General features: G+C 43.3%; 1 protein-coding gene and 1 non-coding gene across 4 annotated transcripts in view; both read left to right on the top strand.

Annotated features, from left to right (window-relative positions):
- NUP214 (nucleoporin 214) overlaps positions 1-23,693 on the top strand; it is a 99,157-nt gene that overhangs the window by 68,959 nt on the left and 6,505 nt on the right. For 2 of the 3 annotated variants that reach the window (XM_061199747.1, XM_061199745.1), the window contains exons 30-32: positions 1,738-1,808; positions 13,722-13,878; positions 20,609-20,761. In XM_061199747.1, coding sequence (XP_061055730.1) covers positions 1,738-1,808; positions 13,722-13,878; positions 20,609-20,761 — 381 coding nt within the window. The remainder of the gene's footprint in view (positions 1-1,737; positions 1,809-13,721; positions 13,879-20,608; positions 20,762-23,693) is intronic. The other variant, XM_061199748.1, reaches the window with a different exon arrangement.
- Positions 5,551-5,685, top strand: LOC133098456 (small nucleolar RNA SNORA48). Its single transcript, XR_009702160.1, has one exon. It is a non-coding gene; the product is annotated as a small nucleolar RNA SNORA48 (small nucleolar RNA).

The raw sequence follows: 23,693 nt of genomic DNA, 5'->3' as shown, positions 1-23,693 counted from the left end.
TACTTTGGTGATTAAGAGAAAGGAAGGGAAAACAGAAGAGGCTCTGGAAAGTCCGGAAGGGAGTCTGGCCACTGGCAGTCTCGGGCATTTCTTTGGTCTTATCACTGCGGCTCCAGTTCTGCTTCTCAGCAAGTTCTCCACTCTCCTAGCCACCGGAGTACCAGTTTCATGGGGGGAGGAAAACAGGTGTAAAGTCATGGCAAGTAACGAATGACTCATAAGTATGAAATTTTACTTTTGCAAGGTACTTTAGAGGTCATTATGTCCCAACCTGTCAAGCCTCGAGGTGACTGATGTAATGTCACTTAGTGCCAGTAGTGGAGCCGGGACTCGACGCCAGAGCTCCTCATCCTCGTCCGCTGCCCTGCCAGTATTTCATATTTCCTCTGGCACCACCTTGCTTTCTAGAAGGGCAAATAGTGACATTTGAGAAGTTGGATTTTTTTTCTATTTTCGGTGTAATGTTTTAAAAAAAACAAATCTTTAAATTTTACTATTTTTGGAAGTAAAACGTAATCCTCACTATTGCATGTCCAATCTTAGCAGATGCTTTTGCTCTTAAAACCAGTAGACAGGACAACTCGAATATCTTTTTCTAATTTTCCTTTCTCCATGGTTATCTTATGAAAGGCATTTCTTCAGCCATCAGGCTCAGGGGATGGGGGGTGGAATCAAAGATCAATGATTTCTTGGTGGACAGGATTACAAGTAACTGCGCGTTCATTCCTTTGGTGAAAATTTATTTGAAACTGGTTCATAATTTATTAGAAAGGAAGTCATTTCCTTCCTGCCTTCAACAAATGTTTGTGAAGCTCCCACTGTGTTCCGCTACAAGAACACAGTGGTGCAAGACAGTTTTGGGATCCACCTGATGCCCTGTGAAGAGGCTGGTTGGCCTGTTTGAGTGACGGGAGATGTGATCAGTTGGTCTAGAGAACGGGCAGGGAAGAGGCCTTGTGGGTCTTAAAAGAGAGTAGGATAGTTAACGCTATCGCTAGTGCATCTTTTTGTTCTGCAGTCAGAACTTGAGAATCCTCGTTCACAAGTATAATCAAAACTATTTCAGTACAACTGAGAACCTCTGAAAAACCCTACTGTCCTATAGGAGCTAGGTGGAGAGAGAACCTGAGCAGCCTCTCCAGCGCTGGTTGAGGAACTAAGACTTGCCTGAGCTCCCCTGCCTAGACCAGTAGCAGAAATGAGCATGGAACTCTTGTCCTTCAACTCCTCGTCTAGGACTCTTTTGTTATAAAATATGGTTCTGCCTGATTTTCCCAGGCCCTGTTAACTCAGCACCTCAACCATGTTATGCCACCTAGAAGAAAGATAAACTACCCTGAAAGAATCTGGTATTTGAGATTAGAGGTAACCAGGGAGTAGGAATATTCATGATTTTAAGTCAGTCATTGGAAGCACTTCTTGGCCGCTATAAGTCTAGGGGAGCTACTCTGAGTAGTCCTCACCCACCTGGGGTTTGGTAGGAGACAAGGATTCAGTCCTTGGGACTTTGGGACTTTTTTTACTATTATAAAATTCTAGCAATGAAAGAAAGGTGTTTTTAATTATTTACTCATAACTTTCTCCATTTCCTAGGTAGGAAAACAGATTTTCTTCATGAGTTGATTTATTGTGAGGCACTTTAGCACACCTGAATGCCATTTAAAAAAGAAAAAACAAAACTTTGATATTATAGAAGGTTCATCCAAATTAAACTTTGGTTTTCTTTTTACTTTACAGGTTTTGGGTCTAGTAATACTGGTTCTTTGTTTGGTCAAGCAGCCAGTACTGGTGGAACTGTCTTTGGCCAGGTAAATATGGATGTTTGCCTCTATTCATGTCAACATGTATCAAACCCATTTGCGTCGTTCCTGTAGGATGTAATCAGTCATGTTCCTGTAGGATGTAACCAGTCCTGTAGGATGTAATCAGTCATGCTCCTATAGGATGTAACCAGCCCCAGCAAACAGCCCTGTTGTTCTCAAGCTCTGCCTTCTGTAGCTCCCTTGGGGACGCAGAAGTCTCAGCCTCTGATTTGAGAGAACCACTACAGTTTTGATCCTTGTGTGAAAGTCCTCTCGGGAAGCACTTTAAAGCACATTGCCTGATTTCCATCAATCTTCTGCCTGTTGTTAGGCCAGGGATTGGCAAACTATGGCCCATGGGTTAAATCTGCTCCTTGGCCGTTTTTTTTTTTTTTTTTTTTAAAGGCCGTTGAGCTAAGAGTTTTTATTTTTTTAAGTTGTTGTTTAAGATGAAGAAGAATATACAACAGAAACTGTATATGGCCCCTGTGCGGAGCAGTATATTGTCCAGGGACCTTTCGGTGACCTGAGCCGTTTCACTTTGTCTGGCTAGTGGTTATCTATGTGCTGGGTGTGGTTTTAAGTGCTGTACACACACTGAGTCATGGAATCATTAGTACTTGTATAAGGTAATGCTGTTATTATCCCCATTTGACAGATGAGGACACGGAGGACCCAGAGGGGTTAAATTTACTGTTGTAAAAGCTAGCTGCTTTTAGATCATAGTAACTTCATAAGGGGAGTCCTTCCGAAGAAAGGTACTCTGATATATTGGAAACGATTGTGACTTTCTAAAGGTGGGGTTGGTACTTGTCCAGTAGTTAAGAAAGTGGTAGCCATATTATATGTTTCTTCCAAGTCTTCAGTAGGAGATTTTCTTTATCACCTTTTTCCCTAGAAGATGGGCTCTGCCCTAGTCAGTGATCCTTGACCGAGAAACAGAACTTCTGGTTTTCAAGTTCCCCACTGAAAACAGCTAAAAATGGCTACATAAAACATACAAACCATAGTTTCAAAAGCCCTTATAAACTAACAAGGTATTTAACCAAACCGGATTAAAGGGAAAATGGGAACCTGTAGAAGTGAGTGGAGCACAGAAGCCAGTTCTGCCCTGAGAGCATCTACTAATCTGAGAGCACCTGAATTGCCTATGTTAACAACCCCAAAAGGGCAAAGGGGCAGACATCATTCACCAAGACGTGTACAAAGTGGGAGGGCTAAAAGAGACCCTCCCCACGATAAGCTGTGACTCCAGATTCACCGGTCTTGGCCTGAGAATGCGGCTTGAACCGATCCGAGGATGCCGGTGTCTCCAGATGTCTGGCAGAAGAGCACAGGCCACTCTGAAGAAAAGTAACTGTAGGCCTCCGATAATTTTTAAGGACATTGATTCCCACACATAAATTCATCACAACAGGAAACAAGGAACTATGATCAAGAGCCAGAATAAACATGAGACACACATTTCCAAAGACTTCCTAGACTATAAAACAGCTGTGTTTTACGTGCCGTAAAGAAATAAAAGACAAACTTGAAAATACCAGTGAAGAATCGGAAATTATAAGAAGTGTCATAGCAGCTTTGAACAAGAACCAAATAGAACTTGTAGAGAGATATAATAATTAAAGTTTTAAATCAGCAGATTAGACCCAGCTGAAGAGAACAGTAACATACTAGATCACGGATGAGGGAGCTTTTTCTGTAAAGGGCCAGATAATAAATATTTTAGACTTTGAGAGCTACATACTGCTCCTGTCACAACTACTCAACTCCACCATTGTGACACAAAAAGCAGCCGTAGACAGCACATAAATGAATGAGCATGATTATTTTTGCATAAAGCTTTATTTATAAAAACAGCAGGCTGGGTTTGGCCCATGGGCTATAGTTTGCTGACCCTTAAACTAGAAGTTCAGGTTAAGTTATCTGGAATTCATCACGGAGAGCATAAAAGATGGAAAATACAAAAGAGAAAGCAAAAATGCTGAAAGAGAAAATCTAACATACATTTAATCAGGAAGAGAAGAGAGAGAGAAAGTATGTATGGCAATATTAGAAGAGAAAAAGACAGATTTCCAAAACCAACAGAAAACAGTAACCCACAGATTCAGAAGTCCAAAACAAATACCAAGCAGAATGTATAAAAGGAAATTGAATCCAAGACCTGCCATAGTGAAACTGCAGAACTACTAATATAAAATATTAAAAGCACTCAGAAAAAAGACAGATTACCTTCAAAGGCGCAGTAGTTGGACTGATGGCTGAGTTCACGGCAGTGACAGGGAAAGCCAGAGACAGTCTATCTGCCTAGAATTTTTGAACCCGGTAAAAAACATCTGTAAGAATTAAGTGAAATCAAGACACTTTTGGGCAGATACTGAAAGGATTTATGCCTAGCAGACCTGAAAGAAATTCTAAAGGATATTCTTCAGGCAGAAGGAAAGTTTGACCTCACTAAAATTACAGCTTTCTTAATTTTAGGGTAAAACAAGCCATGAAATAGGAAAATTGTAGCCTATATAACCAACAGAGTAATTGTATTCAGAATATATAAACGATACAAATCAAAAAAAAAAAACTGCAGCCCCATCAGAATGGCTAAAATTGAAGGGCTGATGATACCCAGTACCGGGGAGGAAGCAGAGCTACTGGAAACTCTCACAGAGCAGGAATGTAAGTTCATAGAATCACTTCGGTATCAAAACTAGGTACACGGAATCCCTGTTGACCCAGCATATCTACTCTAGATATGTAACCCACAGAAACAAGTACCTTTGTTCACCAGAAGGTATGGATAAGAATGTTCATAGCAGCGTATTCAGAACAGCTAAAAACAAGAAACAACCCAAATGCTTATCAGCTGAAGGATGGATAAATAAATTGTGTATTTATACAGTGGAGTGCTACAGAGCAGTGAAACAAGACGCACAGCTCCTGTACAGAACAAAACAGATGCACCCCACACACAGTGTTAATTGAAAGACACAGACACAAGAGAACACACTGTTGTTACCTAAGAGTCAAGTACAGGCAAAACTTAGCTGTCACGATACAAATCAGAATGGTGGTTACTCTTAGGACATTGAAAGTGCGGTACAGGGGAGCCATCTAAAGTACTAACAATGTTCGATGTCTTAAATGTTGAACATTGGGACTTCCCCAGTGGTCCAGTGGTTAAGGCTGCACATCCACTGCAGGGGGCATGGGTTCTATCCCTGGTCGGGGAACTAAGATCCCACGTGCCATGCAACTTGGCCCCCCCCAACCCCCCCCCCCCAAAAAAAAAGTAAGGCTGGACTTCCCTGGTGGTGCCGTGGTTAAGAATCCACCTGCCAATGCAGGGGACACAGGTTCGATCCCTGGTGTGGGAAGATCCCACGTGCGGCGGAGTAACTGAGCCCGTGTGCCACAACTACTGAGCCCGCGCGCCTAGAGCTTGTGCTTCACAAGAGAAGCCACCGCAACGAGAAGCCCGCGCACCGCAACGCAGAGTGGCCCCCGCTCACCACAACTAGAGAAAGCCTGCGCGCAGCAACGAAGACCCAATGCAGCCAAAAAAAAAAAAAGTTGAACATCGTAAACAGTTATATGTCAAAATTCATTGAGCTCTGTACATAGAAAACTTAATAGAAAACACAACAGAAAGAAAAAGGACAAGAGACCTCATGAAAAAGGATAGTGTTGGTTGCACAGCATTGTGGAATGTACCCAATGCCACTGAATTATACACTTAAAATGCTTAAGATGTTGCCCCTGACCCGGGTCGAGTGGCACCTAGTTGCTGGTGCCTGTCTCATATCAGCCAGGGGCAAAGCAACTCCTTGCTTATCCCAGCTTGGCTTTTGGTTTGTGCCCATGCCTGGTTCATGCCCCGGACACGTGGGGGGTGGGGGGAAAGCTTAAAATGGTAAGTTTCATGTACATTTTACCACAATTTAGAAAAAGAGAGAAATAAGAAAACATTTTTTAAAAAGGATAGCCAGAGGACCGTAAACATATTCAACTTAATTAGTAACACAAAGTAAAACCACTAAGAGATGCACACCTGTAACACGGCAAAAATTTAAAAGCCCAACAATACCAAATGTCAGCAGATATGCAGAGCCACAGAAACCCACGTACACTCTTAGCTGGGGCGTAGGTTGGCACACCACCTTGGAAAATAGTCTGGTGTGATCTAGTAAAGCCCTGCGGTTCCACTCCTAGTTTGTTCTTTAGAGAAACTGATGCACCTGTGCGCCAGGGTACAATGTTATAATAACTGAGGACTAGAAGGAACCCAGACGGTTATGGCCATTCCACTGGGTAGATGAGCTTATATTATTCTGTAGTAGAACATTACTACATTGCGGGAATGAACAAATTAGAGCTACATGCGTGACTTTCACAGGCATAAATTTTTTCTCTCTCTCGCAGGCATAATTTGAGCCAAGAGATTTAAAGCTTACTGTGATAAACTCCATATTGGTTACTGCCCTGCACCTCATGTTCTTCCTTCACAGAAATTATGTTTGCAATTGGAGGGGCTAGAAATTCAAATGAATTTTTTTTCTATCATGGCAGGGGCTTTATCTGTTATATTTGTTGCTATATCCCCAGTGCTTAGGACTGTGGCTAGCACAGGATAAGCATTGTAAAAATGAATGAATTTTCAGGTAGTAGGGGTATTCTCAGAAAAATCTAAGGATACAGGTAGATTCTGGCCAGGATATAGAAGAACTTCATTTTCATCATAATACCAAGAAAAATCCAGATGGTGTGAAAATCACACGAATTCTGTGGATATTAGAATTATCTAGTGCTGTGTAACAAATTACCCCAAAACTCAGTAGCATTCTCCAGTGGTTGGCTTGGCTGTTAGTTCCAACCTTAACTGGAACTCTTGGCTACAACATCTACATGTGGCTTCTCTGTATGGCCTGGGCTTCCTTACAACATGGTGGCTGGATTCCACGGAAGAATATTCCAAGAAAGAGAGGGAGCCAGGCAGAAGCTGTCCTCAGAATTCACAGAGCATCATTTATACTGCATCTTCTTGTTCAAGGCAGTCCCCACCCAGGTTCAAGGGGAGAGGAATAGACTTCACCTCTTGCTCTAGAAGAGCATTTCGGTCTAGAAGTACTACTGTGACCATCTTTGGAAAATATAATCTGTCACAATGGGACCATCAAAACATGGCAGAAAGCCTTGTTGAATTGATTTCCAGACAGGGGAGTTAATCGTAGGTGAGCTTGATGGTACAGCAGCTTTTGGGGGCAAATGTCAGGTCTGGGTTTAGGAAGTGGAAGAGAGGCCTTGCTGAAGGAAATTTACTGGCTGGAGAAGCCAGAGGAAGCTATTGGCAACAATGAGGGCAAACAAATGACCGATAAACACACGAAAAGATAATCAATAGTATTATAAACATTAGGAAAATGAAAATCAAAACCATAATGAGATACCACTCCACAACCACTAGGAGGGCTATAATTTAAAAAAAACAACAAAGAATAACAAGTATTGACAAAGATTGGAGAGATTGGAACCCTCATATATTGCTGGTTGGAATGGAAAATGGTACAGCCATTGTGGAAAACAGGTTCCTTGAAAAGCTAAACATAGAACTGTCATATGACCCAGCAGTAGAACTCAGACACTTGCTCACCACTGCTCATTGCAGCATTATTCACAATGGCCAAAAGATGGAAACAACCCAGTGTTCATCAACAGAGGATTGGATAAACAAAAGGTGGTCTGTTCATACATAGGAATATTATTCAGCCTTCAAAAGGAATAAGGTTGTGATTCATATAACATATGGATAAATCGTGAATACATTATACTAAGTAAAATAAGCCAGATATAAAAGGACAAATATTGTATGATTCCACTTGTATGGAATATTTAGAATAGGTAAATCCATAGAGCTGGGAAGTAGATTAGAGCCTACCAGGAACTGGGGGGGAGGAGGGACCAGGGAGTTCTTGTTTAATGGTTACAGAATTTCGGTTTTGGTGATGAAAAATTTTGGAAATAGTGGTAGTTGTTGCACAACATTGTGAATATAATTAATGCCACTCAATTGTATACTAAAAGATGATTAAAAGGGCAAGTTTTATGTCATACATATTTTACCACACTTTTTAAAACTTAAAGATGTAATATACCAAAACCATTGAATTTTATACTTTATAAATTTATTTATTTTTTATTTATTTATTTTTGGCTGTGTTGGGTCTTTGTTGCCACACGCGGGCTTTCTCTAGCTGAGGCGAGCAGGGACCACTCTTCGTTGTGGTGCGTGGGCCTCTAATTGCGGTGGCTTCTCTTGTTGAGGAGCATGGGCTCTAGGCGCGCGGGCTTCAGCAGTTGTGGCTCGCGGACTCTAGAGCGCAGGCTCAGTAGTTGTGGCGCACGGGCTTAGTTGCTCCGTGGCATGTGGGATCTTCCTGGACCAGGGATCGTACCCATGTCCCCTGCATTGGCAGGTGGATTCTTAACCATTGTGCCACCAGGGAAGTCCTGAATTTTATACTTTAAATCAGTGAGTTGTGTGGTATATGAATTATATCCCAGTAAAGCTGCTTTTAAAAAAACAACAGCAACAAATTGGAGTCTGAAAGACTTGCAAGTTCAGTATAAAAATCCTCTGTTCACCTCTCCCCCAATTTTGCTGAGAGAAAGAAAGTAAAGCAGAAAGAACTTGCAGTCTAGCAACCTCCTGTTCCCTGAAACTGTTGAATCCAAAGGTAGCACTGCAGCCTAACTGCCTCCTGGCTCCAGGCTCCAACACTTATACGACAAATAACCTAAACCCTAAGCAAAGACAGTGTTTGGCTAACGAGAGGTGAGTTCGGTCTAAATCTGTGAACCAGTTCCCGATCAACTGGACACTTAGTGAAATCTGAATAATTGCCTCCTCACTTTAGGACACAGACGAGAGTGGTCTCTCTCTCTCTGGGGAAAACGCTAGCATTCCTCAGTCACCACACCACCGTTCCTCTGTATAAAGTCCAGTATACCTAACAAACAAAAAAAATTATGTAACATACGAAGAAGCAAAATGAAAAGGGGGACCTACGGTCATACTTTAGAAATCAGCAAAAAATAACCTACAGATGATCCAGTATTAGAACTAACAGGCAGAGACTTTATAATAACTTGTGCTCAAGGATTTACAGGAAAATAAAATAATGGTTGAATAAGGAATCTCAGAAGAGAAATGGGAATTACAAAAACAAATAGAAAGTCAGTCTGTATCTGAAGTTTAAATCTAATATCCAAAATAAAAAACAATTAGATTAAACAGCAGAGTGAATACTACAGAAGAACAGTGAACTTGAAAATATGTCAGTAGAAATTACCTAAAATGAAGCTCCGAGAGACTGAAAAAAAATTGGACAGAACATCAGTGACCTGTGCAACAGTATCAGGCAATTCAACATAATGCAATCAGAGTCCCAAAATGAGAGGAGACAGAATTGGTGAGAAAAAATTTTTTTGAAGAGACAATGGCCAGGCTTTTTCAAATTTGTTGAAGAACAGGAATCCACAAATCCAAGACACTCTGTGAACCTCAGAAAACCACCCCTGGACACAACCTAGTTAAGCTTCTGAAAACCAAATACAAAAAGAAAACTTTTAAAGCAGCTGAAGAAAAAAGATTGATGACATAAAGAGAAACAATGTATTGTGCGGTTAATAACAAGGAATTAAATATATGACAACTGTGGCAAAAAGAACATCTTTGCTACCTTGGAGTAAATCAGTGCTTCTCAACCGGTATCGATTTTGCCCCCTGGGGGAATTTCACAATCACAACGTCTGGAGACACATTTGATCCTCATGAGTGGGGGATGCTACTGGCATCTTGTGGGTAGAGGCCAGGGATGCTGCTAAACATCCTACAGCCCTCCAAAACAAAGAATTATGTGGCCCAAAATGTCAGTAATGCCACTGTGAAGAAACCATTAGGAAGACAGAGATTTCTTAGAACACAAAAAAGCACTAACCATAAAAGAAGAAGTTGAAAAACTGGATTTCATTAAAATTACAAACTTACGCTCATCAAAAGACTTTGTTATGAAAATGAAAAGGCAAGGTATAGACTGGGAGAAAATATTTATAATACATAAATGAAAGGGCTTCTGTCCAGAACATATAAAGAACTCCTATGACTCAAAAATAAAGACACCTCAATTTTAAAATAAGCAAAATACTTGGACAGATACTTTACGAAAGGAGCTATGCAAACGGCCAATAAGCACATGAAAGCTTGCTCAGCATTGCTAGTCATCAGAGAAATGCAGATTAAAACCATGAGATACTATGTCATACCTGTAGGATTACTGAAATTTAAGAACCAACAAGACCAAATGTGGAAAAGATCTAGAGTGACTAGATCTCTTAATGCGGTGCTGGTTGGTGGGAAGGTAAAATGGAGCGGTCACTTTGGAAAACCATTTGGCAATTTCTCAGTAAGTTAAATATACACTGATTTTATGGTTTAGCAATTCTAGTCCTAGGTATTCACCCCAAAGAAATGAAAATATATACTCACAGACAGATTTCTATCAGAATGTTCATAGCAGCTTTGTTGATGATAGCCCAAACCTGGAAACAGTCCAGATGTTCATCAGCAGGAGAATAGTAGACCCTGGCGTCCTCACACAATGGAATACTATTCAGCAATAAGAAGGGAAGGGCGGCTAATGGCATGCAGCCATAGGGATGGCTCTCAAGAGCATATGTTGTGTCTAGCCAGGTCAGTTAGGCAAGAAATGAAATAAAGGCATCCAGATTGGCAAGGAGGAAGTAAAACTATGCATCTGCAGGTAACATGATCATGTATATAGAAATCCCAAAGGAATCCACTACAGAACTAGAACTAATGAATGGGACCAGCAAGTTTGCAGGATGCAAGATCAATATATAAAAATTAATTGTATTTCTGTACATTTTCAACAAACCGTCTGAAAATGAAATTGAAATTAAGAAAACAATTCATTTTCAATATCATGAAGAGAAGTAAAATACTTAGAAATAAATTTAACAGAAGTGCAAAACGTGTGCTCTGAATACAATGAAACATTGTTTAAAGAAATTAAAGGTGATCTAAATAAATGGAAGGACATGCTGTGTTTATGGATCAGAAGATTTAATGTTGTTAAAATGGCAGTAGAGAACCAGGACTGTGAAAATTAATTTAACATTCATGCCGGGATTCAGTAGTGAGTAAGACAGACAAAAGTGGCTATGTCCATAGAGCTTACATTTTGGGGGGGTGGGGAGGGGTGTCAGTCTTTATTAAAACAGTTTCATTTCAGATAGTTAATTTAAGTACTATGAAGACAGTAAAGCAGGATGATGTGGCAGTAATCAGGGAAGCTGATTTAGGTTCGATAGTCAGGAAATGCCTTTCTGAAGAAGTCTCATAAATGTCTGTTTTTACATTTGTTTCTTTGAATCAGGATCAAGTCAGGTTCACTCACTGAGGTTGGCTGATAGTTCTCTTCAGCCTCTGTATCTATAAATTGCCCTCCCAGGACCGCCCCTCTTTTATTTTCCCTCATAGTACAGTTGATGAACAAAGCAGATTGTTGGTCCTTTGCAGATCCCCGGGGTGTAGCCCCCGATTAACTTGTTCCTCTGTCCTCTCTGTTACTTCCTGTGAAATGGTGCTTGGGTCTGGAGGCTGGATGAGATTCACAGGGTTTTTTGGCAATTTTATTAGGCTGGATCTTGAACACTAGCACTCTATTCAATGATATAAAGGAATTAATTTTTTAGACACGATAATGTTATTATGGTTATGGTTTATGTTTTAGAGCTTTATACTGGAAGATCCGTGGATGAAATGGTGAGATGTCTGGGATTTACTTCATACTAATAAAGGATGAGGGGAAGAAAATGGGGCTCTAGGTAACACTCTGTGAGTGTGAGTTAACGGGTGAAACTGGGTGATGGGTACATGGGTTCATTATGCTCCTCCATCTATACTTTTGAGATTTTCCATAATTTAAAGTTTTAAAAACTATTGTTATTTATTGTAGTTAAAATGAATGGGATACTCTAACCCGCTTCTGAGGATGCAATAACTGTCGATTCACATTCACTTCAGTGAAGTGCTACCCACTTCTATTCATTTCTGCAGATATGCATTACTTTTCAAATCATGTTTTTAAAAATAAGTTGAGCCATCTGAAATTGCTGGGTTTGGTGGGGTTTTTGTTTTGGTTTTTTCCTTGTAGGGCAAAAATGTCCGTATATTGGCAGTTTCCTATGTTTCAGCCTGATGCGTGGAAGTCAGCTAAGGAACCTGATATTTTCTATTTTCCGCATGCATGCATAGTTGTCACGTCTTCGTTACTTTGAAAGTCAGTTTACTAGTTATCAAAGCCTGTGCTCTTATGGTTGGATTTCATTCCAAGTTTTAAAAAGCTGTTACTCATCATTAAATGGTTGTAGTAAACAGTTACTGTTGTTTTTAAAGAAGTTTAAAGGGGGAAAAAAAAAAAGGAGAGAGACAAGCAAGTACATGAAGTACGTTGCCCTCAGGTAAAAATTAGCTTGTCTTGTCCAAGGCACAAAAGACTGGTGTGACTGTACCAAGTGCAGGGGGGGTGATAGAAGACGATGCCAAGAGATGGATGGGGCCAAGTCGTGTGTGTCTTTCAGAATTTGTAAGCAGGAGTGAAATGTTTTGACTGCCATTTTCAAGGATTAATCTAGCTGCTGTGTGAACACAGATTGTAGGGGAAGCAGAACGTCAATGAAGTTGTCGTATGGTCCAGGCAGAAAGTCACGCTGCGGGGGCTCAGAGCAGGGATGTGCTGGGGCATGTTTCAGGGGCAGCCTGCTAGAGGTTTGACTGTTGTGGGGATTAAATAATTATTTGTAAAGTGCGTAGAAAAGTGCCTCACACAGAGAAAGTGCTCGGTCATTGGTTCGTTATCGTCATTGTCAAAATACTGAACAGCAACCATTTTTTGAGTGTGTAAATTACATTTTAGGCACTTTTCTGAAGGGCACTACCTTCCTAGCTCATTTACTGATATTTCACTCACTGTTTTGAGGTGGGTGGTTTATTTTGCCAGAAAGAAGAGGGACTTGTACACTTCTCTGGTTCCCCCCCACTCCCCTCTGCAGGGGCTCCTGTAAGGTTCCTGTGCACAGCGACCCATTTCTAATGGCCCATCGTATTCTACATTATCAGCCAGGGAGATATCATACTTAACTAATCATTAATGGTCCCTCAAATCTAGCACTGGTCTTCCTTAAAGAACCAGTTTCTAAACAAAAATACAGTGTGTGGTGCCTGATACAGCTTTGTTGTCAGCACGTGCCCAGCATCCTCTGAGCATAAGATTTGCAAACTTGGACAGAATTCAGCTGCGGTCATCGTTTCAACAGCGGAGCTAATTTAAGCTCATTTCTGCAGTACTGGGGAAGTCATTACGAAATAAAAGCACGCAAATTGGGAGAAAAGACAGTGTAAATCCCTTATCGTCGGTTGCTGATGAGGTCAGCCAAACACTAGAGGAATCAAAATAACTGGTGCTCATCATAACCTAGACATGTTTTTAAACTTTCGCATTTGGGGGCGCTTTTAAGGGTTTGGTTTATCCTGCCCCTGGCGTCATGGCCAGCAGAGACTGCAGGCAGCAGGGCAGATGAACTGTTAAAGACTCCCACCTACCATAAATGATGTTTTCAGAGAACTGTGCACATAGAAGAACTTGAGAACTTGTGATTATAGGGAGTGTTCCTGTCCAGAGCTCAGCTTCCTTTGTGGGTGTTAGAGCACCTGCACCAGAACTAATCAACGTTCTCTTGCTTCTTCCACTTGTACAGCTGTGAGTGCCCCCCCTCCGTGGATGTGACCCGCCATTTACCGTGACCTCTCATCCTGTCTTGCTTCCTCTCCCTTTTGTTTTTTAGCAGTCGTCCTCTTCCAGTGGCAGCGTGTTTGGGTCTGGAAACACTGGAAGAGGGGGAGGTTTCTTCAGTGGCCTTGGAGGGAAACCCAGCCAAGATGCAGCCAACAAAAACCCATTCAGCTCGGCCAGCGGGGGCTTTGGATCTACGGCCACCCCAAGTAAGTTAAGAAAGTTTTCCCAGTCTCTTGGTCCCCTGATGTCATTGTCATCCTCATGGTGTTATCAAAGCTTCAGTGACAGGTGTAGAAAGGAAAGAAAAGGTCTAGAAGGCCCATTTAAAATATCTACCCCAAAGCAGTGTGATCTGTTTTGATTTTGTTTTTTATTTTTGGTTTTCTAATGAGATGTCCTATATAATCATGGAAAGACATCAGAGCTGCAGGGAGAGAGGATCTGTGTATTGAGCTACTCCCCTCTTCTCTCCCAAGGCCCAAATTGCTCTGTTTCTTAGGACTGAAATGAGTTGAAATGAATGCGGGCAGACGAGCATAAAAGAAAGCAGCAGGACAAGCTGGGGTGCTTGGAGGCGCATCCGGATGTTCATTCGTGTTGGACTCTCTTTGAATTTGCTTTAACATTCAGCTACTGTAGAGAAACGTCACACAGAAGTTGAAGCCGTCATTATTTCTCATCTCTTACATTTTTGTCTTATTTTCAAATGAAGCTGTATCTTTCTGCTGGCACTTTCTTCTCCAGCTAATTCCTTGTCGATCTGTCTGTTCGTGGTTGGAAATGAAAGAAATTTGTTTGTTTAAATCTTCTAAAAAAATATATCCTGCTGCCAGTGGAGACTGAGATGGGAAGTCGGGCACCTGTCACCTTCATCTTAGCTTCTCTTGTTTAATACGCTCTACCAGAAGCTTCTCTCATCTGTTGTGCTATACGTGATCTTAATGTGAGAGCTCATGCTCCATAGACAGGACAGATGTTTCCTTGATATTAAGGCTCATGTAGTTAAAAAGCAAAACTCTTTGCTGAGACTCCTGGAGTCACAGATCAGTTATTTTGATGTCACTGTTCATCTAGTAATATGTAAGGTGAGATTACAGTGAAGACACACATAGCTTTAAACTTGCGAAATTATATAATCAGAAATTTGTGTTCTGCTAGGAGGAATTCAGAACCCTAGAAGGGATCTGAGAAGTCAAGTCTAGTAACAGTTTTCGGAAGCCGTTTCTGCAGATGAACTCTTACGCAGAATCCTGATACATAAAACAGAGAAAAACAGGGTATTCAGAAGCAGGGGCCAAGAGCCAGCGATACTCCTGGGTGGTTTCCCCATCTTTTCCCCAGCTATCAGCACACAACTGCAAGGTTCCATAGCACATACTTTGAAAACGTGATCCTTGGGTGTCAGTCTCCCTTTTCCAATAAAGAAACAAGCCCAGAATGGTTAGGTGATTTTTAGTTACAAAGCCAGAAAGTGGCAGACCTAGAACTCAGCTAGATCATACATAAGGTGCCAAACACAGCATCTAGCACAGAACAGGCATTTGATAAAACATGCTAGTGAGAAATGTGGGTTTGTCCCATAGGTAGATTATCGTCTGCAAGATTGTGTTACTAGCCTATTTTGTTAAAACGTGGGTGTGTCATATCCTTGTAAAAAATTCTTTCCTCCTATCAGATTCACCTTTAATGCCAAGGCTCTTACCTGGCAGAAAATGGCCTTCTCTCAGTGATGGGCTGGAGCTGGCCTGCACCGGCTCAGGAGAGCCAGCTTGCACATTTCTCCCCAGCTCCCTGTTCAGTGACATCAGGGAGTAGTTATTTACACCATAGTAACTGGACAGTGCTACAGATCGGGGACAGACACCCCCCGCCCGGCCCCGACCTGTTGTTCATAGGCACACCATTGTTTCTAATTCTTTAATTCTGGTTTAAAATAAACATGTATCTGTTCTTGATACCAGACACCTGCGGGTCTTCGTCTCCTAAACGTCAGCTGTTGTAAACTAGCAGTTTACTTTCACACTTAAGGGAAGTTTAAGTGAATTTGAAAGTATGCAGGAAAGATTTAGCATTATTTTGCTTTTTAAAACTAACTGCGTGATTTGCTAGTGAAACGGACAAGAGCTTCTGTAGCCCTGAGGACCAAGTGCAGGATGAGAGGAAGGAACAGTGGAGAAGGAGCTGGAAGGCCCCTGGGGAGGACCCTGGCCTCGCCACAGTACTGAGAATGTTTTCTGCAGGTCACAGGGGCGGCCTCTTTCCCCTCGGGCGGCCCTGCGGCGTGTGACCCTCTGAGCAGCACTGTTTCCTGCCCTGTGTGGATGGGCTCCTGGCTCCTTTCCTGCCTGCCGAACAGTTCCTTCCCTGCACTTTCCTTCTCCTTTCCCCCTGTCACTGTGGGGTGTGTCCCCATTGTCATCCAGGTTATCACAGGAGTCTCCAGACTCCCCTCTCTGCCTGCTGTCTCCTACACTGTGGTCTGGAAATCTGTACCAAATTGAATGTCTTAAAACTCTTTTATTTTGCCACTCTCCCTACTCAGAACCCTTTAGCAATGTCCCACTAACTATAGAACAAAGTCCAGACCAACTCCTTAGGCTATAATGCAGGGCCCTCCATGAGCCCTGACACACTTTTCTGACTTTGAATTCCTTCGCCTGCGCGCACACAACCCCCCCTCACTTCTCCCTGCTTCAGTGCCGGGGTTCACGCTGCTCCCCACACCCCGCTCCTCTGAACCTACCGTTCCTTTCAGGATGAATGTACGTCTTCCTCTGTGCAGCGTGGCCGAAAGGTCACGAGGATGCACAGCGATCTCTCCCTGTCTGGAATCCTGCAGCCCTTATGCTCTGTTCTTTCACGAGCCGTCAGCAGAAGGGAACTCATCTTGACTGATCACCTGCTGTGCGCCAGTTGTTCAGTGGGTGCGGTCTAATCACCTTTCACCTCGGAAATACAACAGTATTTTCAGACGTGGCCGTCCCCATTTTACCAATAAGGAAGTAGGTTCAGAGTGGGAATGTGGGCCTCCAGTGGTGACAGCCGTTAAGTGGCGTAAGGAGGGTCTCATCCTGGCATGTGTGCAGAACTCTGATCCACCGTGCTGCCTTCTGAGATCTTCTGGCCTCGCCACGGAATGGAGCGCCTCCCCATGCACCTCGTCTGACAGCCCTTGTGATCACTCCGCGTGGCACCGAACAGGCTCCCCTGCAGATAGATATCTGAGCACAGATTGGGCGGCCAGCGGTTCCCTTGGTGACATTTAGGCCCCAGGCTGTCTGGTCCTGGAGCTGCCCTCTTTAGGCCTGAGAAGTAATTGGAACTATGCATAGATCGAGAAAGACAAGCTAGGAACACTGGTGCTTGGAGTTGGCGTGTTCTGTATCCAGAAGCTCACACTAGAAAGGTTTCTTCTCTCTCTCTTCCCCGAGACTCTACCACAGATACAGTTAACCCCTGGGGGTCCTGTGAATTGCTACCTGTAAGGCCCTATTGCCTCCTTGAGTCTTGTCCTAAAGACACTGGTGAGAACAATTCTCAGCACATTCTTTCTGCACAGGGGCTTGAAAGACATGTTTGTGTGAGGATGAAGGAGTCATTTGATGAGAATTTTTGGTCCCACAAGGCTCCTTCTACTACTGTTCTTTAAGAGAATGTCTTGGGAAGGTATCCTGGATGAGGGCTTCCTGAGAACCGCCTTCTCAGTGTGTGTTGAATTCTCGTCTAGTGACTTTAGACCTGCAGGATGACGTGGGATCTGGTCTCTGTGATGTTGTTTATATCAAATTTATATCAAGTATCATTTAATTTAAATTGGGTCTGACCCTGATGTTGGATTTTGCTAGTGTTTTTGCCAAATAAAAGACCATGGAGGATCCACGTTGCACCAGTGGGGGGAAGCCCAAAGCGGATGCCAGTGTGAGCCGTTCTTGGAACCCCCAGTGGAGGTCATCCGATGGCTCTGCAGAGACAAGCTTTCCTACTGGCTAGTTCACAAGTGAAGAAGTCTCTTCCACAATGAAATATTGTTCCAACAACCAAGATACCATATTTTCAAGAGCTAGAGACTGTTACTTTGGAGCCACTAGGAGAAAACTGAGAAGCACATTGTTGGCCATAGAGACAGAGAGAAGCAGACATCCCATCATTTAATGCCACTTCGTTTCAGAGCAGCTTAAATAAATCCTAAAACGTTTCAACATGCAGAGCTCCTTTTGAGACTACAAATGACAACTATTACAACTTGAGTGGCTTGATTCTAGTGATCTTTGCAAAATGAAAAGGGTTTAACTTTCTACAGCTGACCTGCTCTGTTTTATTATATTGAACATGATTGTGATAGGAAACATGATTGGCAGGAGGGAAGTTAAACAGGGAGGGGAAGTGCTATTTTCTAGGACCTACCTTATGCCTGACTAGGGGCTTTCCATACATTAGTTCATTCAATCTTCCCAGCAGCCTTGCCTGGGCACAGTGGCTGTCCCATTACATGTATGAGGAAACTGGGACTCGGGAAGGTTAGGTCCTTGCCCCACAGTTATTAGGTTTTCGAAGCCAGGGCTGACTGCACAACTCATTTATTCCACTGTCATATCTGTGAACATCTTAAAGACAAAGGAGTCTTAAAGAGATAAAGGGATAAAGAAGCCCGAAGACTTCTAAATGTTCTCTGACTTCTCTAGAATTTGTCTTCCAACACTGTCCCAGTAAAATCATTTCATCTCTGTATTTCTGATTTCTCCAAGGGGAGATCTAGCCTCTAATCTTGTACTTGAATTTGTTTGCTATTTGGAATTTTTGCCTTGTTAGCGCTAACAAAGTCAGAAAATTGCAGTCCTGTGTTCTTGAAATACCAAATAAAAGGAATGGCTGAGAAGCCTGGTTTTGTACTGCCATTGGAGGAATCTGATGTAACCTTCAGCCGGCTCACTAAGGGAAGGATCAGACTGCTCAAGAGGGCATTTTGCAGACTCTACCAGAGGGTATATAGTCCCGTGCGACCGTATTTGAAGGTGGTGAAAAGGAATTTGTTAACCACTCCTGCTCTCAGTGCCTGACCTACTCGCAACCAGGCTCCCAAACTGTCAGCAGTAGTTTTACAGAGCAAGTGACCCTGTGGTGGTCTGAGGCTCTATGTTATCGGTGCCTAGAAATTTGAGGTGGTTGTGTCCCTGAGGTGAGGCTCCTCACTTCTTGGCCTGCAGATCAAGAGCATTGCAAGCGGAAGTAGTAACGGAGTTGCATCTCCCACTGGGGTGGGATTGGCAGCAGAGCGAGATGAGAGACCCTGGCGCTAACGGGCTAGTGGTGGACCACCTCTTCAGACGGCTCGACTTGCAGAGTTATTCGCCCTCCACTCTTCTCCTTTCCGTCACCTTCTCTGTGAGCGCCTGACGGGCTTGGGGGAAGACTGGCCTGGGCAGGTGTTTGTAGGCCTCGCTTGGTGACATGGAGTCAATGCCCCATTGCCACCCGGAGCATGTCATTTCAGCCTCCTGTCCGTGCCTGTGGCTTTGGGCAGTGATCCCATTTCAGCAGAGCTTCTTGCTGCCTTACTGTGGGTGCAAACTCATTTTAATAAAACACGCATCCAAACATGGTGGGGAAATGTGAGTTATCCCTCCCCTCTCCCCCCCGGAAAAGGGTTAAAGAAAAATTCCTGTTATTTAGTGTGCTGTTTGTACTCTCTCCAAGCACTTCTGTGTATATGACTTTGGCTGTTTATACGTTGCCTGTCAGATTCGCATTACTTGTAACAAAAAACTTCTCACCCATCTTGGTTTTTAGTAGTTCACTTCCTTTTTTTTTTTTTTTTTAATTAATTTATGTGGCTCCAGTGGGGTTTAGTTGCGGCACGCGGGATCTTCGTTGCAGCATGTAGGGTCTTTTGTTGCGGCACGCGGGCTTCTCTCTAGTTGCAGTGCACGGGCTCAGTAGTTGCAGCACATGGGCTCTTTAGTTGTGGCGCGTGGGCTCAGTATTTGCAGCACACAGGCTCTCTAGTTGTGGCTCGCAGGCTCTAGAGTGTGCGGGCTCGGTAGTTGGCAGCGCACGGGCTTAGTTGCCCCGTGGCACGTGGGATCTTAGTTCCCCGACCAGGGATCGAACCTACGTCCCCTGCATTGGAAGGTGGATTCTTAACCACTGGACCACCAGGAAAGTCCCTCATTTCCGTTTTTCCTTTAAGTCTTGGAGCCGATTCAGTGTGTAGCTGCGGGAGCGACCCACTAGATAAGCATCTGAAAGGTCAAGGGCTTAACTGAACCTCTTAGAAAGAGGAAATCAGACTGGAAGTCTTGCTGGCCCCTTACATTCTTCAGAGCATGCCTAGCTCCTGTCAGATCAGAGGTGGGAGCAGCAAGGTTTTTCCTATTTCGTCTGCCATTCTCCGCGCAGATCAGGCAGCGGCAAGCATGCCCAGCTAGACTGTAAAAGCAGAACGCCGGAAGCCACCGCGCTCGGTTTGGATTCGCTCTTTGTTTTCTCTAGTTTGACAAAATTTGAAGTTGGTCTTCATACGAGGAGATCCATGAAAACCAGCCCTGTTCTTCAGAAGCAAATGGTCTCGTGTGTGGCTGCGGGGTTGGTCCTGTGCTGGACATACCTGTGTGTGATACCTGTGGGCACGCAGGTACCTTTCTGCAGAAGAGCCTCTTCACTGGGACCTGCTGCGGCCCCGTTGTTCTGTGCCTGTAGAATCGCGCCAGGAAATCCTGAGCCTGAGCACCAGAATGATTAAAAACTTGTCGTCAAGATGCACGCAAATCAAAGAAGGTTTCTGTCTCACTGCCACTCAGCGACCTTGGATCCTCGACTTCTCTATCATTCCCTTCTCCCCAGACACCTAGTGAGGTTCCTTCCTTCTCTGTTCGGAGAAGTAGATAAGGACATTTTTCTCCCTCTGACCTCCCTCATACGTGTTCTTCATCTCTTCAGATACCTCTAACCTTTTTGGAAACAGTGGAGCCAAGACGTTCGGCGGATTTGCCAGCTCATCATTTGGAGACCAGAAACCTGCTGGTACCTTTAGTGCTGGAGGAGGAAGTGTGGCCTCCCAAGGCTTTGGGTTTTCCACTCCAAGTAAAACAGGTACTCCTATGCCTGTTAGCTGTGGTTATTGTTAGATGCGTATTTAACATTGCATAGACCTCTGGAAGAAGAGCTCTCTGGGGTGTTCTTAGGGGAGAGTATGGAGTATGGATGAAGGGATCTTTTCCCCCAAATTCATTTTCTAATTATTGAGCATCTACTACGTTTCTGACGCTGTTCTAGGTCCCCTGAGACATGTTAAAAAGCACAGAATGCATAGCATGCAGCCCTGAAAAGAACTTCATGTTTTCTTAGGGAAGAAAGCATTGTAAATATTTAGTTGCATTTAACAACCAAAGTGAGGGAACATATAAGCCCATGATAACTGAAATATAAACAAGAAAGCATCCTAAGTCAGATTTGCTTGGATGCCCATTACCTGTGATGGGCAAGACAGATTATTTATTTAATTTCTTATGTCTATATCATTTGTCCTCCTTCCCAAATCACTTTTTTTTTTTACTTTTGAGTGTAACATACATAAATGTATTGATATTCCTGTATATATACAGTATCCACATATCATAACTATGCAGCTCAATTAATTTTCGCAGTTGGAATATACCCATGTAGTCAGGAATAAAGAACATTACAGTACTACTTTTTATGCCAGCATTACTTTTAAAGTATACATTTATAAACTGTGTGGCTTCTTACAATCATGTATTATTACACTTATAATTAAAAATTTTAAAGAACAATATATGTTTACCTGCAAAACCGTACTTCATCTCTGTCAGCTGCCCCTCTGTCCTATTTCTGTCTCTGAGATCTACAGAGGGGATCTGTGCATACCTGCCCTTGTTGTGTGGAAAATTGTGTGAAAAGATTTTTTTAAGGCAGGGGGCAAAGGGGAAGGATATTTGCTGAGAAAGCAGTTCTTTAAAGCAAATCCCCCACAGGTGAGCGGGCAGGATACTTCTCCCTTGTGTGTATGGGATACTCTGAACTTATGGGGGGATTGCAGAGGAAGGACCCTACCCAAGGAGCAGATGCCTGGGTGGCTCTGACTGAGGAGCAGAACTGCCCCAAATTAGTACCTGGAATCCCACCTTTTAGAACCGAAATTGCTGTGGTTTCTGAATGCACTGTGCACCTTTACTCAGACCCGTGCCTGGGCTGGGTTAGTCTATGAGTGCTAGTTTTTTTATACTCCTTCCTAGAATTTAAAATGGACTAGAAATGAGCATCACAGCTTTATTCTGCCACCACCCTTCCCTGCAGTGAATGATTTAAAAATGAAAGGGCTACTAAGGTTTTGGTCCTGCTTGACAAGGCAAATATTATTTGACTAAGAAATTTTCGTTTATTAATCATCAAGACTTTTAAATTTACTTTTTCAGGAACCTGATCACGTTTTCTTCGATTCTTGTGTTTATCTTCTATGTTGTTCCTTATCCTAGGATCATGTCCCAGTTGATCTGAGAATTTGCCCCTTTTATTTTTGCAGTCTGAGAGAAAATGTGTCCTCCCACATTTCAGAATATTTTTCCTATTTGATTACTTGCCCCATGAAACCACCTAGATTGAGGTGTTGAGGGATTTTTAGATTGATGGTTTGGATGGGTCTCTGAAATCCCAAAAGTGCCCATCCTCCCTTGAGTACAGTTGCAGTAGAAAATAATACCACTGGAGATCATTTGAGGAGAGGACAGGAAGTGGGACAGACTGACACCCCCCAGTCCACTGGGGTCTCCCCACTGCTCTGTCAGTGGAGTTGCTGGATTTGGCGGCAGTGGCAGGGGGCAGCGTGGCACGTAGTGGTGAGGGGATGGGTAGTCTTGTGAGTCACTCAGCCCCGTTCCAACCCCAGCTCTACCGCTCGCCAGCTGGCTCAGCGTAGATGAGAGACATGTTCTCTGAGCCTCGGGGTCCTCACCTGTGAAGTAGGGAGTCCCAGGTTTGTTGGGAGGATTGAAACAAACTGGTGTACAGCACCTGGCACATGGCGGGCCCTCAGTAAATCAGAAATCTTATTATCCTTGAGTACTACTAAATTTCTGTCTCTTCTGGAGGAGAAAAAATATAAGCATCTAATAAAATTGGAACCCCCTAGCATCAGGAGTGAGTTGCCTGTCTCCAGAAATAAAGCCCAAGTGACCATTCTCTTCTGTTTCACGTAGCTGTGACATGGATTCGTTGTTTTGGGGGCATTGTGTGTGTGTGTATGTGTGTGTGTGTGTGTGTGTGTGTGCGCTTAATCTCCTCCCCTCCCTGTCCAGTGTACTTTCTGTATCATTGTGACTTCTCATTTTTCACTCACCTTCCACCAAGAACTCTGAACACTATTGAGTACAAGGCACTAGATAAAGGCCTGTGTGTCCAGGAAGAAAGTGTAACCAGATCTGTGATCAGTCTTAAATAATTCAACTGCAAGGGTTTTTTTAGCACTTTTTTTTTTTTTCCAGTCTGTTATATTTGTAACCCAACAGTCTGCATTATCATGGCTTGGAATTTCACTCAAGGTTTTAAAATACAGAATGTAAAGCCAAACGTTAGCCCGCACAGAAAGCACCTTCTCAGCTGTGCTTCTGCTGTTCATGGTAAATAAGCAAACGATTGAACCACAAAGTAGCAGCTAACTAAGGCGTTCAGCTGACAGCTTTTCGTGTCCAGCAGTTGATCTTTCCTGTTGCAGGTGGCCGAAGCTTGTGCTGCGATTACGCTCATAGTAAGAAGGCCTGAGTGATCCCTCTATCAACGGGATTCACTTTCTGAAGGGGCGAGAATGAGGTCCCCGTCTCCCTGGGCAAATCGCCTCCTGGCTCTGCCTGGGCCACCACTCCTCCCTTCAGCATGTAGCTCCTGGGCCGATAGTCACTGTAAGAAATGCTGCCCTTTAGAGCACACGTCTTGTACCGTTTTGCTCTGTTCTGCTCAATGGATACTCAGCAAGTGTCTCTGCTAATAGCCTAGAGTGACGTGTGCAGTA

The sequence above is a fragment of the Eubalaena glacialis genome, chromosome 9 (genome assembly GCF_028564815.1).
Source record: "Eubalaena glacialis isolate mEubGla1 chromosome 9, mEubGla1.1.hap2.+ XY, whole genome shotgun sequence".
NCBI lineage: Eukaryota > Metazoa > Chordata > Mammalia > Artiodactyla > Balaenidae > Eubalaena > Eubalaena glacialis.
The sequence above is the reverse complement of the archived record's forward strand: the minus strand, read 5'-3'. Positions and strand labels throughout refer to the sequence as shown.